Raw genomic sequence first — 18197 nt, forward strand, 5'->3', positions numbered from 1 at the left:
TTCTTCACATTATGAAAAAAGGAAGCTAAGGTCAGTGAGTAAAGGACCCATAACTTAGAGGAGAGTGACAAAAAAGAGGAGAAAATCTGCCCCTGGCCCTTCCCAGGGACCTTGAGTTCAGGTGAGGAGAAATAAACACCCAAGAAGAAGTCTTGCCCACCAGGTAGGCCCCATAGGTAAGCTTTTTTGGGGTACACCATACCATCCAGTCAGGTGAGTCTGGGGGAGCGCTCAGTGGTTTGGAGTCAAAAGTTGGCCCAAGAGGCCAGCATGGAAGACTCCACATACTTGGGCTGCAAGACCACTGAGAAATCCTGCTGGAACTGAGCTGATAACCTCCTCCATGTAGACCAGCTGACAGAAAGCTGGAAGAAGCCATTCTGCATGCAGTTCAATAGGAAAGAGAGAAATCACCAGTGAAAATACTCAACAGTGGACACTGCAAGCCTTACAATTGGCCAGCCAGCCCAAATGAGACAATGGGTGCAATAGTGGCACATCTGTCATGGTGGAAACCAACTGCCCTCCATTTGGACTGGAGGCCTGCTCCATGGGGGGGGGGGGGAATACATCCCTGATACTGAAAACTTAAAACAGGGATAGTCATGAGCCCTAGGGGTGCAACATCTGCTGATGTCTGGAAAAATGTATATACTATGCTTATCAAACTACCCAGTAAGCACTTCTCTTAATATTTATATCCTTATATTAACGCTACTCTCACTTTAGGTAGAGAATCTTCTCTTTTCAGATGGCAGTGCCCTTGGGATGACTCAGAAGGTATCATAGTGCTGGAAAGAAGTGACTGGAGTACATCTGGATCACACCTTCCAAGGCTCAGGGTCTAATGCGGAAGAGGTGGTAGAAAGAATGTAAGAGCCAAAGGAAGGGTAGGACTCCTTACAATGTGCTCCCCCCAGACACAAAATGGCCTGGATATCCATGACCTCACAGTGCCTGACACTACCTACACAAGACCATCATAAGAGGAGGAAAAGATCATGACATCAAAATTAAAGACAGGGCTGGAGAGATGGCTTAGCGGTTAAGCGCTTGCCTGTGAAGCCTAAGGACCCTGGTTCGAGGCTTGGTTCCCCAGGTCCCACATTAGCCAGATGCACAAGGGGGCGCACACGTCTGGAGTTCGTTTGCAGAGGCTGGAAGCCCTGGCGCACCCATTCTCTCTCTCTCTCTCTCTCTGTCTTTCTCTCTGTGTCTGTCGCTCTCAAATAAATAAATAAATAATTAAAAAAATTAAAGACAGACTGATTGCGATGGGGAGGGGATATGATGGAGAATGGAATTTCAAAGGGGAAAAGGGGGAGGGAGGGAGGGTATTACCATGGAATATTTTTTATAATCATGGAAAATGTTAATAAAAATTGAGAAAAAAAAAAAAAAGAGGCCAGTATGCCTAAGAATGTCAGACTGGGGAAGCAGAAAACGCTGTTGCTGAGGGACGACACTGGATCAGATGCTGAATTCTAGTCCTGCCAAAACAGGTGGGGTGACATTTCTTCCTTACCTCTCTCTGGGCCTTTCCCTAGCTGGGCCATCTATTTCTCCCTCGCTTCCACAGTTAGGAGAGCAAAGGCTAGGGTCAGAACTGTGAAGCCATAGGAAATCAACTAGTTACAAAATAGGGTTGGGAACGAAGTCAGGAATGATGTCCCCTGCTTCTTGCTTCTGAACCACAGATGTCCCTAGCACAGAAAGACCACTCTTTTCCTTTTAAGAAGGAAACAGAAAAGCTGGACGAGGTGGCGCATGCCTTTAATCCCAGCACCCGGGAGGCAGAGATAGGAGGATCACCGTGAGTTCAAGGCCACCTTGAAACTACATACTGAATTCCAGGTCAGCCTGAGCTAGAGAGAGACCCTACCTCAACAACAACAACAAAAAAAAAAAAAAAAAAAAGAAGGAATCAGCATGGCTGTGTCTGCAGGGTAGTTGCAGTGGAGTGGGTCTAATACAAAGTATAGAGCCTATTTTGGTGGCTCACACCTGTAATCCCAACAACTGGGAGACTGAGCTACAAGACAAGGATGTGAAGAGTTTGAGGCCAGCCTGAGTGACATAGAGAGATCCAGAGCAGTCAGGACTACAGAGAACAAAGAATCTTGTCTTTTTGATGTTGTTTGTTTGTTGTTTCGAGGTAGGGTCTCACTCTAGCCCAGGCTGACCTGGAATTCACTATGTAATCTCAGGGTGGCCTCAAACTCATGGCTATCTCTGCCTCCTAAGTGCTGGGATTAAAGGCGTGCGCCACCACGTCCAGACAGAGAACCTTGTCTTAAAAAGCCTCCCGCTTCCGCCCATCTCCTGCTCAGTGCAGTGCCCGTCTTGAGCTGTCCTGAAATTCTTGTCTGTGGCATAGTTAAGGATCCAGTTTTGTCTTTTCCCATTGTCCATTGCCTTTTTCTATTAGGTTTCCAATTTCCTTATAGGAAATCACCTCTCCTCAGTGTGTGTTTTCTTCTTGGGAAGGCAAAACTTGCTTTCCTGCCTTTCTGCCTTCCTTCCTTCCTTCTTTCCTTCCTTCCTCTCTTTCTTTCTTTCCAAGAAGACAGAGAGAGAGAATATGAAAGGAGGGCACCAGGGCTTCTTGCTGCTGCAAATAAACTCCTGATGCATGTGCCACTTTGTGTACCTGGCTTTATGTGGGTACCAGGGAATAGAACCTGAGCCTACAGGCTTTGCAGCCAAGCACCTTTAACCACTGAATCATCATCTCCCCAGCCCAGGAAGGTGAATCTTGGCAAGTACTTGCTACCACGACGGGTGAAGGAATCACAGCCTCTATGGACCAGTGGGACCAAAACTGGGCCAGTCAGATGCTATCTGCAGGACCTTGACCAAGTGTCTCACAGACAAAAAGGCTGGGTAGTAGTCATTTATTTTCGTCAGGCAGTTATGTGAGCTGCTGATAATTTCCCAATGAATTCCCTGTGTTCCTCAGCCAGCCTTGGCTCTTGCACTTCATGCAACCAAGAGTCTATGCGATAGCGGAGGCTAGCTGCTAACTCCACCCAGATAGTCTGGATTCTTGCCATCTATTTCTCTTCCAAGGCAGCAGTCCCAGGTGCTAAGCCTCTTCTAACTTACCATTCCCCTTGTAATGGGCTTGGATGAGTTTGTCCTTTCCTTCTCTGTGTCCTTTCCTTCAGTGACGTGACCATATGCTATGGTCATTTCTGATTGGTAAGACTTATCCATCTCACCTAAAGCTGGGCCAAACAGAATTCCCTTTCTTTTTAAATATATATTATTTTAATTTATTTGACAGACAGAAATAGGGAGGGAGAAGCAGAGAGAGAGAGAGAGAGAGAGAGAGAGAGAGAGAGAGAGAATGGGTGCACCAGGGCCTACAGCTACTGCAAACAAACTCCAGACACATGTGCCACCTTGTGTATCTGGCTGATGTAGGTCCTGGGGAATTGAACCAGGGTCCTTTGGCTTTGCAAGCAAGTGCCTTCATCGCTAAGTCATCCCTCCAGCCCCCAGAATTCCCTTTCTTGAGAGTCCAGAAGTTTGACCTAAAGAACATGAAGGTTGCAGCTTGCTGAGCACTAAACGTCAGAGGTGTTTGATGCTAGGAGAAGGGTCTACAGTTCTCTGTTGCTGAGATATAAAAGCATCCTGAATATAAAACTTTCCTACCTTGGGCTGGAGAGATGGCTTAGTGGTTAAGGTGCTTGCCTGCAAAGCTAAAGGACCTGGGTTCAATTCCCCAGGACCTATGTAAGCCAATGTACAAGGTAGCAGATGCGCCTGGAGTTCAGTTGCAGTGGCTGGAGGCCCTGGTGTGCCCATTCATTCTTTCTGTCTATTTCTCTCTCTCAAATAAGTAATAAAATATTTTTTAAAAAAGAAAACAGCCAGGCATGGTAGTGCATGCCTTTAATACTAGCACTTGGGAGGCAGAAGTAGAAGGATCACCATGAGTTCAAGGCCACCCTAAGACTACATAGTGAATTCCAGGTCAGCCTGGGCTAGCCCAAGACCCTACTTCCAAAAAACCCAAAATAATAAAAGAAAGAAAGAGGGATGGAGGGATGGCTTAGCGGTTAAGGCATTGGCCTGCAAAGCCAAAGGACCCAGGTTCGATTCCCCAGGACCCACGTTAGCCAAATGCACAAGGGGGCACATGCATCTGGAGTTTGTTTGCAGTGGCTGGAGGCCCTGGAGTGCCCATTCTCACTCTCTCTCCCTCTTTCTCTGTTAAATAAATAAATAATAATAATAAAAGAAGCTGGGTGTGGTGGTGCACATCTTTAATTCCAGCACTTGGAAGGCAGAGGTAGGTGGATCCCAGGTCAGCCTGAGCTAATGTGAAACCCTACCTCAAAAAACACACAAACAAAAACAAAAACAAAAAAAATGAAAGAAAGAAACCACCCCCCAAAACTTCCTTATCTATTTTGTGTCAGGCATATCCTAGGTGTTAGAACCCCAAAGACTGAATCCAGGGCTTTTGCTCTCTAACTACTGGCATTTATATATTCAGTTATGTATTCATGCACTTAATGAATAATTCATTTATTCAACTATTAATTGCCAATACTCATTAAGTGTTATATAACAGGTCTGGGCACTTAAAAAATGTATTTTAGTAGCCAGGTGTGGTGGTACACGCCTTAATCCCAGCACTCTGGAGGCAGAGGTAGGAGGATCTGTGTGAGTTCAAGGCCAGCATATATCCTTTGTAAAGTGATGGTAATGAGGCTGCTTGTGCATGTGGCAGGGGCAGTATTCCTATTTTCACGGAGCCTGGGGTGTTTCCTATGGTGATTTAGCAATGGGATATGAAGTAATCGGATCACTGTGTATTAAATCATAGGTGCTCACCACAGCCTTGTGAGGGAAGGAGTGCAGGATTAACCTCAGATAGCGAGTGAGGAAACCAGGGCTGAGCATGCATGACTCACTCAAGACCACACATGGTAAGTGGCAGAACAAGACAAGTAGCTGGTGGTGTCCTGTCCTCCAAAGGGAGGGACAGACTATCAGGAAAAAAAAAAAAAACATGCCTTTCCTTCCTGGGCTCCACTTCAGGCACTGTTCTTCACAGCCTTTGCGCCTGAGCTTCAGCCGACTTCCTCCCTCCAGAACATTATCCTTTTCTTTTTCAGTTCCAGCTACCCAAGTCTCGCTCATCCTTCAAGAACTGGCTCATTCCACGTTTTATTTCCAACCTTTTCCAGATTGATTCAGCACACTATCTAAGCTTCTGTCAGACCCCTCAGCTGGGTTTCAACTAGACCTCTACCTGGAAATCTTCCTCTATTTATGGAAAATTGACTTGCTATTGTCATCCTGTTCCCTCATCAGAACTATTGCTTAATCTGGCCAACTATTATTTTTTTATTATTTGATTTTTTTTTTTTTTTTTGAGGTAGGGTTTCACTTCTAGCCCAGGTTGACCTGGAATTGACTACATAGTCTCTGGGTGGCCTTGAACTCATGGCGATCCTCCTACCTCTGCCTCTCAAGTGCTGGGATTAAAAGTGTGTGCCACAACGCCCAGCTTCTATTATTTTATTATTATTTCAGTCCACCTATTCAGTTTTCCTTTCATATGGGTGCATCTGCTTTCTCTCTAGAATGTAAGCTGCATGGGGCATTCCTTTTTTTTTTTTTTTAACCTTCGTTCACATACTTACGTTCACTTTGGGATCAGAAAGTCTGTGACTCAGAGGATCTGTGCCCTGCAAACTGGTTAGCTCCTAAATCAGGTTAAACAGTTACTTTGCTCACTAATTTCTAAAGCTCCAGTGTACCAAGTAGAGGGAAAATGTGCAACTCTATAGATGCACTCTGCAATTAATAATAACCTATACTTAATGAATAATTACTAACTGCTAGGTCTTGTACAAAATACATTATAAACACTAACTCATTAGATTATCATGTCAACTATTATTATCCCCCTGAACAGAGGAAGACACATAGAGGTCATTCAGCTAGGTGGTGAGGTAGCCAGGATTCAAACCCACAATGACTCATACTTTTAATATTTTTTCTTTTATTTTTTTTATTGACAACTTCCATACTTTTTTGTTTGTTTGTTATTGAGGTAAGGGTCTCACTCTAGCCCAGGCTGACCTGGAATTCACTATGGAGTCTCAGGGTGGTCTCAAACTCACAGCAATCCTCCTACGTCTGCCTCCCCAGTGCTGGGATTAAAGGCATACACCACCACACCCGGCAATTCCATAATTTAAACAATATCCCATGGTAATTCCCTCCTTCTCCCACTTTCCCCTTTGAAACTCCACTCTCCATCATATCCCCCATACTTTTTAATTATGACACTATTTTTATTTTTATTTTTTAGTCTTTCAAGGTAGGGTTTCACTCTAGTTCAGACTGACCTGGAATTCACTATGTAGTCTCAGAGTGGCCTCAAACTCATGGCGATCTTCATACTTCTGCCTCCCAAGTGCAGGAACAAAAGGCATGTACCACCATGCCCTCGGCAAACAAGAATCCTTTCTTTTAAACTTTATTTGTTATTTATTTATTTGTACATATGAGTATGTTCACGCCATGGTCTCTTGCTGCTGCAAATGAACATCCCTCTGTGAGGGCAGGCTTTTGCAAGGCGAGCACCTTGAATCATCAATCCCAATCTCCTTTCCTTACTGGGAAGTTAGGACTAAATGCATGAGAAAATTGGGTTAGGTGTTTTTTTTTTTTTTTAACATCTTTATTTATTTGCAAGCAGAGAGAGAGAGAGAGTGAGAGAAGAGACAGACAGAGAATGGGTGTGCCAGGGCTTTCAGCAACTGCAAATGAACTCCAGACTCCCGCTTTATGCGGGTACTAGGGAATGGAACCCTGGTTGTTACGTTTCATAGGCAAGCGCCTAACCTTAACCACTGAACCATCTTTCCAGCTCAGGTATTTACAAATATTTTAATTAATTAATTAATTTTGTTTTTTAAGGTAGGGTTTCACTCTAGCCCCGGCTGACCTGGAATTCGCTGTGTAGTCTCAGGGTGGTCTTGAACTCACGGCGATAGGGCGTGAGCCACCGCTTATTATTATTATTTTTTTCAGGGAAAGCGAGAAGTGGGCATGCCTGGGCCTCCAGATGCTGCACGCGAATTCTAGATGCACGCGCCACCCTGTGCATCTGGCTTACATGGGTGCTGGTGAACCGAACCCGGGTCATTAGGGTTGGTAGGCAAGCGCCTTAGGTCTTATGGCTTATCTCTCCAGCCCCAGGGTCAGGAGTTTTGACAGGTGTTTTACTAACATAATTTGTGCAATGAGTCTAGGGAGCAGGCAGTATTAACTCCATTTTTAAAGACGCTGACTCTTAAAGTAGTTAAATCCTGAAGCTTTAGCTTTCAGTTCATGGAAGACTTGGTACTGGGTCAAACTTCCTGACTTTCAAGGAAAGTCTTTAAAGGAAATTGTAAGCGAAAAACCTGAGCCAAGTACTGCGCCCAAGGAGACATTCGAATTTTTACTTAAGAACTGTGATGTGTGGTGTATACTGATGAATGGTATGGTATCGCCAAAAAGACATTCTACTGACACCCGCAGAGGAATTTGCTAATGAAATAAAGGCGATGCCCGTCTTGGGCTTGGATTCAAGCCAAGAACCTCCCTGGAGGAAAGGGCAGCGAGAGGGTTACCTGCACCACCTGTGCGGGAGAACCGGGAGCCGCTGGAAACTCAGACTCCGCCCCTCATCCGTTCCTCCCACTTTAATTGGCTACTTCTCTCTGGGCCCCGCCCCCTCCAAAGTCTGGACCATTCAGCAGCAAAGCCCTACCTATGATCTGGTTTGGGCTCCAATCAGGTGCCAAGCTCACGCGTTCCATCACCCCGAAGAAGCCCCCTCTATATCGGCAAGCAGCTTTGCTCTCTGCCATGATTGGTCAAAAGGAACCTTCCCTTCCACCCGATTGGTCAGATGTCCTAGGCCCCCCCCAGGCCCCGCCCCGCCCGTGAGGTCCCTTGATCGCCGGTCCTTGCGTGAGCCGCGCGTCCTTTCAGCTGGCCCCGCCCCCGAGTGACGGCCCGACCGGGAATTGGCGGCGGCGCTGCAGCCATTTCCGGTTTCGGGGAGGTGGGTGCGGTGCGGTGCGGTGCGGAGCGGGAGTTGGCGCCGACGCCGCCGCCGCCGCGCTCCGCAGAGTCTACCCTACGGCTGGTGCTACCGGGACGATGCGGCCGGAGCCGGGAGGCTGCTGTTGTCGCCGCCCCGTGCGGGCGAACGGCTGCGTGGCGAACGGGGAGTTGCGGAACGGGTACGTGAGGAGCGGAGCCGTCGCCGCCGCCGCCGCTGCCAGTCAGGTACGACCGGACCGGGCGGCCGGGTGAGGCCGGGCCGACTCGAGGCGGTGGGCCGCGACCCCGCGAGCTGGCGCCAGGACCGGGCGGGAGGCGGAAGGCGCGGCGTGGGGCCGGGTCGCCCGCCGCGGTGGTCCGGGTGCGGCTCAGGTGCGCCGGCGGCGGGTGAGCGGGCCTCCGGGAGCGCGGGGCTGCCGGCGTGCGCGCGTCTGGAGGTCTTGCCCAGCCCGCCCGCCCGCGGCAGGCCCGGCTTTCCTTCCCCTCCGCGGATCCCGCACCCCGACAAGTGCGGGGAGACCGAGGGAGTCCTCGGAGCCCGGCAGGGATCCTCCTCAACGCCCTCCCGTAGCCGCTTCCTCGAGTGTCCTGCAGCCCTGCGAGGAAAGCCAGCCCCGGGGGCCAGCGAGGCATCAGGGAAAGTTAGGAGGTGGGCGGGTGGAAGCACATCCAGGCAGCTCCTTCCTCCCACATCGTGGGCTCCCTCCATCCACAAGACCCCGCTTGGACCGTCCATCTGACCAAGGAAACCCCCTACTATTCCTGGAAAGCCTTGTCCTCTTTCTCTACTTGGGGTGACACACACACACACACACACACACACACCCCCGCCCAGCCCGTGCTCCCCACAGGCTGGACTTCGGGAGCCCAGGAGCCCAGAGGTACCGTACAGAGGGTGATTAAGTAACCAAGGTTGAATTATCAACTTCACTCTTCCTCGCAAACCCCCAAGGTAGGGTCTCACTCTAGCCCGAGGTGACCTGGAATTCACTATGTAGTCTCAGGCTGGCCCCGAACTCGCCGCGATCCTCCTACCTTTGCCTCCCAGAGTGCTGGGATTAAAGGCGTGCGCTCTGAAACATTTGTAAGTGCCCTGTTTGCTTTAGCAGGACTGTGACTGTTGCAGTTTCGATAGGATGGGGACAGGCTCCATATCTATCCATTTATTTTTTTTGATGATAGGCTGTAGCATCGGTCTCCAGTAACCTGCTCCCCCAAACAGTAGCAGTGATAGATAAACGTGTTACTGTTTGCTATGACATGGAAAATAAAGGATATCTGTAGGTCACTTGGAAGTATTGAGGCTGACAGTACACTTTTTAAGAAATAATTATGTAAGAGAGGATGTGATAAAAATCAATTCATTAGGCGCTGTGGAAGAATTTGTTTTTCCTAGTAGCATAAAAGGCTGATAGGACAGCATTGTTGTGGTATAGACTGTATCAGAGAAATTCAGTGGTTAGAGGTAGAAAATAACAAGCGAATGAGGTATGGTTTTTAAGAGGAAAAAGGAGGTCTGAAAAAGCTAGTGGCATGTGCTTTGTGTTGGAGTGTGCTTTTCAGTCACCAGGTTCTAGTCTGATTAAATAGTAAATCAAGTTCTTCCCTTGGAAATCAACAATTTAGGCATTTGTAGGTATGGTATTTCTTAGAGATTGCCAATTAATAAGATGAAGAAATATCAAGTTGCTAAAATGAAATTTAAAACTCTGACTAGCTGGGTGTGGTGATGCACACCTGTCATCCAGGGCCTGAGAGGCTGAGGTGGGAAAGAGAATTCAAGGCTAGCCTGGGGTACATATGATACATATGAAACTTAGTCTTTAACCTTCCCGCTCCCCCTCCTCCCAAATAAAAATTCATGACAGTAACATCTGGCTGAGTCTTTGGGATCTATTTTAGTGAAGAGTTTCACTCAAGGCACATTGGTGGCATTTGGAAGAATGTTCTAGTGGATTGCTCTAAGGGCTGTAGTATCCCTTCTAGAAACTGTTTTTTCACAGATTGTTTTAAAACAGACTTCCCCTCTGTAGACCTGTACACATTTGTCTAGAGGGATAAGATCTAGTAACAAAAATATTTCAAGTTTGTGGGGCATTTAATCCCAGCTCTTGGGAGGCAGAGGTAAGGGGATCGCCATGAGTTCGAGGCCAGCCTGAGACTACATAGCGATTTCCAGGTCAGCCTGGACTAGAGTGAGACTCTACCTGGAAAAACAAAAAATGAAACAAAAATTTAAATTTGTTAAAGATAGGTGCTAATGCTCTGTCTCACTTGTGCCTGTCTCGCCTTTCATTCAGGGTGGGGTGCTGTCAGTTACATCTCAAAATACACCTAATAAGATATTGGGTGGGCAGGTGTCAAGATTTCTCTGTGACACTGAGTGTAACATGATTGGAATGTGAAGTCATTACATGTCCCAACATTTGCCTTTTAATGAATAGGAGAGATGTTGAACATTTACAGGCTTTTTCTTTTTAAGAAGAAACAGCCACTTAAAGATTTAATTTAATTAAATTAATTTATTTGAGAGAGTGAGAGAGAGAGAGAATGAGCACACCAGGGCCTCCAGTCACCAATAAATGAACTCTAGACACATGCACCACATTGTGCATCTGGCTTTACATGGATACTGGGTAATCAAACCTGGGTCCTTGGGCTTTGCAGGCAAGTGCCTTAATTGCTAAGTGAACTTTGAGCCTGAGAAGCAGTCACTTCTAAAATAACTTAATTTATTTTACTTTTTATTTTTCAAGGTAGGGTCTCACTCTAGTCCAAGCTGACCTAGAATTCACTATGTATTCTCAGGGTGGCCTTGAACTCATGGTAATCCTCCTACCTCTGCCAACCCCAGTGCTGGGATTAAAGGCCTGCACCACCATACCCAGTTTAAGAGTTTTGAAACAGGACTTGTAGCCCAGGTTGGATTTCGGCCCCCTTTTTGTCAGAGAATGACCTTGAACTGATCCCCCTTCACCAGTTCCCCAGGGCTGGGATTACAGGCATGTGCTGTCATCCTTGGCTTATGCGGTGCTGGGGCGAACCCAGGAAGCACTCTGCCAGCTTGTAAGTTTTCTGCACACTCTCTAGGAGGTTGAAGGGATGAAGCATGTATTTAAAGAGTACTTCCTGGACTGGGGTTGAGTTTGGTTAAACAGATGCTGTCATAGGAGTTATGAAACAGTCAGAGGTTACTACTGTTCAGTGATGACAGTAGACACAGTTTTCACAAGAGTAGTAGTTGAACAATGAAGAGTCATTTTTCCTCTGTCATTCAAAGGCGTGGGAGTAGCATTGATTGGTCTTTATTTGAGGTAAAAGGTAACTAGCCTTAAGAAAAGTGCTGGAAATAGAATTGGAAAGAACCTTTAAGGGATCCTTTGTAAAAGTTCGCTAAGACCAATTTTTTGTTTTGTTAGGCTGGTATTTTTTTCTTTTTCGAGGTAGGGTCTCACTTTAGCTCAGGCTGACCTGGAATTCACTGTGGAGTCTCAGGGTGGCCACGAACTCATGGCAATCCTCCTTCCTACCTCTGCCTCCCGAGTGCTGGGATTAAAGGCGTGCGCCGCCACACCCAGCTCTAGGCTGGTATTTTTTTCCTCAATTTTATTAACGTTTTCCATGCTTATAAAAAATATCCCATGGTAATATCCTCCCTCCCTCCCCTTTCCCCTTTGAAATTCCATTCTCCATCATATCCCCTCCCCATCTCAATCAGTCCATCTTTTATTTTGATGTCATGATCTTTTCCTCCTCTTATGATGGTCTTGTGCAGGTAATGTCAGGCACTATGAGGTCATGGATATCCAGGCCATTTTATGTCTGGAGGGAGCACATTGTACAGAGTCCTACCCTTCCTTTGGCTCTTACATTGTTTCCACCACCTCTTCTGCATTAGACCCTGAGCCTTGGAAGGTGTGATCAAGATGTTACTCAGTACTCCAGTCACTTCTTTCCAGCACTATGATACCTTCTGAATTGTCCCAAGGTCACTGCCATTTGAAAAGAGAAGATTCTCTACCTAAAGTGAGAGTAGCATTAATATAAGGGTATGAATATTAAGAGAAGTGCTTACTGGGCAGTTTGATAAGCATAATATATACATTTATCCAGACATTAGCAGATGCTACACCCCTAGGGCTCATGACTACCCCTGTTTTAAGTTTTCAGTATCAGGGATGTGTTTCCCCCCATGGAGTGGGCCTCCAGTCCAATTGGAGGGCAGTTGGTTTCCACCATGATTGACATGCCACTATGGCACCCGTTGGCTCATTTGGCCTAGCTGGCCAAATATAAGGCTTGCAGTGTCCACTGTTGAGTATCTTCACTGGTGGTATCTCTTTTCTCCCATTGAACTACATGTAGAATGGTTTCTTCTAGCTTTCTGTCAACTCGTCTACATGGAGGAGGTTATCAGGTCAGTTCTAGCAGGATTTCTCAGTGGCCATGCAAAGCTGGTATTTTTTAAATTCTTGTTATTTATTTATTTGAGAGTGACAGAGAGAAAAAGAGGCAGAGAAAGAGAGAATGGGCGCACCAACCTCCAGCCACTGCAAGTGAACTCCAGATGCTTGCACTACCTTGTGTATCTGGCTTATGGAGGTACTGGGGAATTGAGCCTTGAACTGGGGTCCTTAGGCTTCACAGGCAAGCGCTTAACTGCTAAGCCATCTCTCCAGGCTGTTATTTTTATTTATTTATTTGATAAATAAATAGAGAAAGAGGCAGATAGAGAATGGGCACACCAAGGCTTTCAGCTGCTGAAAATGAACTTCAGATGCATGTGCTACCACATGCATCTGGCTTACATGGGTACTGGGGAATCGAACCTGGGTCCTTAATTTTTGCAGGCAAGTGTCTTAACCACTAAGCCATCTCTCCAGCCTTCTATCCTGTTTTTTTAAAATATGTATATGCCTACATACACACACATACATACATACATACATATATATATATACACATACATGCACATACACATATATATAAATATTTACTTATTTTCAAGCAGAGGGAGGTAGAGAGAAGAGAGACAGACAGAGAGGGAATGGCTGTGCCAGGGCTTCTTGCCACTGCAAATGAACTCCAGACGCATGTATCACATTGTGCATCTGGCTTATGTGGGTACTGGAGAATTGAACCTCAGTCCTTAGGCTTTGCAGGCAAGTGTCTTAACTGCTAAGCCATCTCCAGCTCTATATTTTACTTTTATTTTATTTATTTGAGAGAAAGAGAGAAAGAGGCAAATAGAGAGAGAGAGAGAGAATAGGCATGCCAGCTGCTGCAGACAAACTCCAGACACATGTGCCACCTTGTGCATCTGGCTTATGTGGGTCCTGGGGAATTGAACCTAGGTCCTTTGGCTTTGTAGGCAAGTGCCTTAACTGCTAAGCCATCTCTCCAGCCTGCTATCTTGTTTTTAAAGACATTCAGGCATTTGCAGCAAATTTATTTGATAGCAAATTGCATTATTCATGAGCTTAATTGCTAAGGATTTCTTTCTGTGAATCTAACATTTGATTAAACAAGTAAGAGCCACATTTTGTTTTATTAGAAAACTTTATTTGCAAGACACATTACCAACACTTTCAACATTTTTACTTTTTTTTTTTATTTATTTGAGACAGGAAGAGGCGGGGAGAGAGAGAGAGAGTGAGTGAGTGAGAATGGGTGCACCAGGGCCTCCAGCTACTGCAAAGGAACTCCAGATGCATGCACCACCTGTGCATCTGGTTTACGAGAATTGAACTTGGGTCCTTAGGCTTTGTAGGCATACACCTTAACCAGTAAGCCACCTCTCCAGCCCACCAACACTTTTTATTTTTACTTTTTCATTTTAGTGAAAGAGGAGGGTCTAGGAGAGAATTGGCACACCACAGTCTCAGGCACTGCAATCAAACTCCAGACGCTTGCTCCACCTAGTGGGCGCGTGTGACCTTGTGCTTGCCTCATCTTTGTCTGGCTTACCTGGGACCTGGAGAATTTGAACATGGGTCCTTAGGCTTTGCAGGCAAGTGCCTTGACCACCAAGTCATCTCTCCATCCCACCAACACTTTTTAAAAGACCTTCCATTCTTTATGCAAATTAAAAATATGTAATTTTCAGACATGTACTTAATGTATTTTGATCATACTCCCCTCTCATTACTTTATGTACCTACTACCCCATGAGCCCCTTCTTTCAAACTAGTCCATCTTCTATTTTGATGTCATTTTTTTCCCCACCGTAATCCATGACATGTTGATGAGACCAGTATTATGCAGGTAACAACGGCCCCTGTGAAGTCAAGAATGTATTGCAAAGCACTCTTCCCCATCCTTTGCCTGTTACAGTCTTTCCACCTCTTCCACAATGGTCCCTGAGCCTTGGAGAGTGTGATAGAAATGTTTTATTTAATGTTGCACCCTCAGCTGTCACTTTTCAGCAGTCGTGATGGGTTTTGAGTCTCTCCAGTGATCATGGTCATCTGAAAAGAGGAGCTTCTCATATCAAAAGTGAGAGAAGCACTAATATGTGGGCATCAACATCAATATTTAGAGGGCAGTTTCAATGGGTACAACATACCCATTTAGCCAAACAACCGTCAAACCCCCAGGGCCTATGACATTCCCAGCCACAGGCTTTTGAGTAGGTTTTCAGTGCTAGGCATGAATTCCCTCCTGCAGAGCTGACCTCAAATCCAGAGTTTTGTAGAAATTTTTAGATTAGGACTCAGTAAGTATGAAAGGGGGAAAACAGTCTGCTTTTGGGACAGTTTTGAGTTTAACTTCCCCTTGGGAAGACATTTTACCTCCCCAGTGCTGGGATTAAAGGTGTGTGTCACTACACCCAGCAAAATATTTTATATTTATTTATTATATATAGAGAGAGGGTGGGTGTGCCAGGGCTTCTAGGTACTGCAAGTGCATTCCAGACTCATGTGCTACAGTGTGCATCTGGCTTATGTAGGTTCTGGGGAATTGAACCTGGGTCCTTAGGCTTCGCAGACAAGTGCCTTAACTGCTAAGCCATCTCACCAGCCCTCCCTTAGGGAGACTTTTAATGAAGTGGTAGAGGAATGGAAGTCTTCTGGTCAGACAGCAGTTAGTAAGGAGGAGTCTGTCTCATGGAGGCAATGGAGCAGAGCTGTGTAGTAAGATAAGCAAAGGGGAAGCAATACAAGGTGAAAAGGTCATGCATACATAACTGAGGTCGTTTACTGAATAGCTACTAGCTTTGTTTGCCTTGAAGGGAAACAGTAACTGGGAATTTCACTGTGGTAGTTGGGAAGGAGAGGTTGGTGGTGAGGCAGGAGAGCAGGAGGAGTAGCCAGAGCAGGCGCTGTCCCTGTTCAGGTTTGACAGGCCTAATGAGACATCCTGAAAGCCTCAGGACTTTGCACAAGTAATGTAACTACTGATGGCTTGTATGATAACATTTTCATTTCAGGTGCATTATGCTCCTGAACATTATGCTCCAAGAACATTTGGATTTAACCAAGTGGATCTCAGTGATTCCAGTCATTTGTGGCATTCAGGAAGTTTCTTTAATAAGAATTTTTGGGAGGAGGATCACTGTGAGTTTGAGGACAGCCTGAGACTGACATAGTGAATTCCAAGTCAGCCTGGGCTTGAGTGAGACCCTACCTTGAAAAACAAAACAAAACAAAAAAATTAGGAAATGTATAAACTTCGTTCTTCAGATGGTATTTTAAAACTTGGATGATCAGGGAGGGCTAGACTTGCTCATTTTTTAAGGTGGCCTCAGGTACACCAAAAGCTCTCTGTGTTCTGAGCAAGAGAGCTAATTGGTTAATTGAATTAGATTCAGTGTTTGAAAGAAAGCAGCAGTGTTCATTGGTAGAATGGGCAATTGAGAGGGATGGGAAGAAGCAGTGTTGGCCTGCTGAGTGGGTGTGCCTTGCTTGATTAAATAAATGGTTTGTGGCCACAAAGGTCAGTTGCCTTCTGAATAGTTTCTCAGAAGTTTTTATGGTACAATTTGCAATTTGTGATGATTAAGAAGCTCTTTGCTCTTGACCCTGGTTGCTGTCTCTAAAGCTACTTTTAAGTCCCACTATGATTGTAGGACTACTGCAGATTTACTGAAGGGTCTTAAAGCATTAGCATCGTCTTTTTATTATCAGGGACTGGGCAGGCCAGGGCGTCTAGCCACTGCAAACCAACTCCAGATGCATGTGCCACAATATGCATCTGACTTTTGTGGGTACTGGGGAATCAAACCTGGATCCTTAGACTTCGCAGGCAAGTGCCTTAACTGCTAAGTCATCTCTTCAGCCGTAGTACCATTTTTGATAACTTCTGAGTGTGGGCTGGAGAGATGGCTTACTGGTTAAGGCACTTGCCTGCAAAGCCTAAGAACTCAGGTTCATTTCCCCAGGACCTATGTAAGCCAGATGCATAAGGTAGTGCATTTGTCTGGAGTTCGTTTGCAGCAGTTGGAGGCCCTGGCATGCCCATTGTCTCCCTCCCCCTTCCCTCCTTCCCGTCTCTCAAACAAACAAATAAATAAACATAACTTGTAAGTGCAACGAGATATGCAGTTATACTGTGACTGTAGCTGTGTTCCAGCCTTACTCCACATTGAGACTGGGGAAAGTTGCAACAGTTTTTGTCATCTGGAAAGGTTAGAAGCTGTTGAATAAAGTGCTAATCTTTAAATGTGATGATCTTGAATCAGTCTAAAGAATCCTGTTGCAGACTAATTAGTAAATTCTTAACCAAACATCTGAGATTTGACATTGTGCATGCTGTGTAATAGGTCAGGACATGTTCGTTGGGAGAATGGGTGGTAGTTGAAGTTTAGAGTTGGCAAAGTAGATAGAGGAGAGCCTTAAGCTAGAAGAGGTACCAAGGGTGCTCCTTGGAGTAGACACACATGCAGCCCCCTCCCTCCCATGTATATTGCTGAAAACCAAGTGTGCAAAAAATGCAGTTGACAGGAAGTGCTGTGAGAAAGCCTAAGGATATGGAGGTTATTTCATTAAGGAGGACACACAGTGTTTTCAGGCAATCAGAAGCCATGGAATTCATTATTTTGTGTGCATACTGTGGGCAAGGCTTCCTCCAGCCTTCTTTCTTTTATTTTTTTTTATAAGATGGGTGCGCCAGGGCCTCTTGCTGCAAACAGACTCCAGGTGCATGCACCACTTTGTGCATCTGAATTGACATGAGTACTGGGGAATCAAACCCAGGTCCTTAGGTTTTGCAGGCAAGTGCCTTAACAGCTGAGTCATCTCTCCAGTACTTGTTTTTAAATATTTTTATAAATAAATAAATAATTATTACAAATAAATAATTGAAAGAAAGAGGCAGAGAGAAAGAGAATAGGTATGCCAGAGCCTCCTGCTACTGCAAGTAAACTCCAGGTGCATGTGCCACTTTGTGCTTTCCATGATACTGGGGAATCAAACCTGCACAGTCAGGCTCTGCAAGCAGGCACTGAGCAGTCTCTCCAGCACCTTGTTTGTTTTTGTTTTTTTCCATGGTGAGTTCTCACACTAGCCCTGGCTGACCAGGAGGAATTCACTGTGCACTTTCAGGCTGGCCTTGAATTTACATGGATCCTATCTCTGCTTCCGCAGAGTGGTGGGATTAAAGGCATATGACACCACACCGGGCTGTTTGTTTTATGTCCCCCCCCCCTTTGGCTTTTTGAGGTACCATCTCTATTTCTAGCCCAGGCTGATCTGGAATTCATTATGTAGTGCCAGGGTAGCCTCAGACTCACAGCGATCCACCTCCCTCTGCCTCCCGAGTGCTGGGATTAAAGGCGTATGCCACCATGTCCAGCTTGTTTGTTTCTTTAAGGCAGGGTTTCCCTCTAGCCCAGGCTGGCCTCCAACTCATGGTGAACCTCCTACTTCAGACTCAGTACTGGGGCTAAATGCTTGGCTTATGTTGGTAGTTTTTGAGAATTTAAGTTAGATATTAGGGAAGGCAATAGATTTCATCTCTTGAGAACTGGTTAAAGAAGCTGACCTTTCTTTGGAATTTCACTGAAGTCTGCTAGCCTCTCCCCAGCATACCACACATACTGGAGAGAATAATTGTGCCAGTCACACAAGCTGTACCACACTCTGAGCATGCTTCTAGAAGTGTCCTCTTTTATC

The 18197-nt window shown here is 45.8% G+C and overlaps 1 protein-coding gene across 1 annotated transcript in view; it reads left to right on the plus strand.

Moving 5' to 3' along the window:
• Positions 1-8108: 8108 nt before the first annotated feature.
• Sptlc2 (serine palmitoyltransferase long chain base subunit 2) overlaps positions 8109-18197 on the plus strand; it is a 93523-nt gene continuing 83434 nt past the window's right edge. Inside the window, exon 1 of the mRNA XM_004649379.3 lies at positions 8109-8310. Within this exon, the coding sequence (XP_004649436.1) occupies positions 8182-8310 (129 nt within the window). The 5' untranslated portion in view covers positions 8109-8181. The remainder of the gene's footprint in view (positions 8311-18197) is intronic.

Source organism: Jaculus jaculus, chromosome 7, assembly GCF_020740685.1.
Source record: "Jaculus jaculus isolate mJacJac1 chromosome 7, mJacJac1.mat.Y.cur, whole genome shotgun sequence".
NCBI classification, from domain to species: Eukaryota; Metazoa; Chordata; class Mammalia; order Rodentia; family Dipodidae; genus Jaculus; species Jaculus jaculus.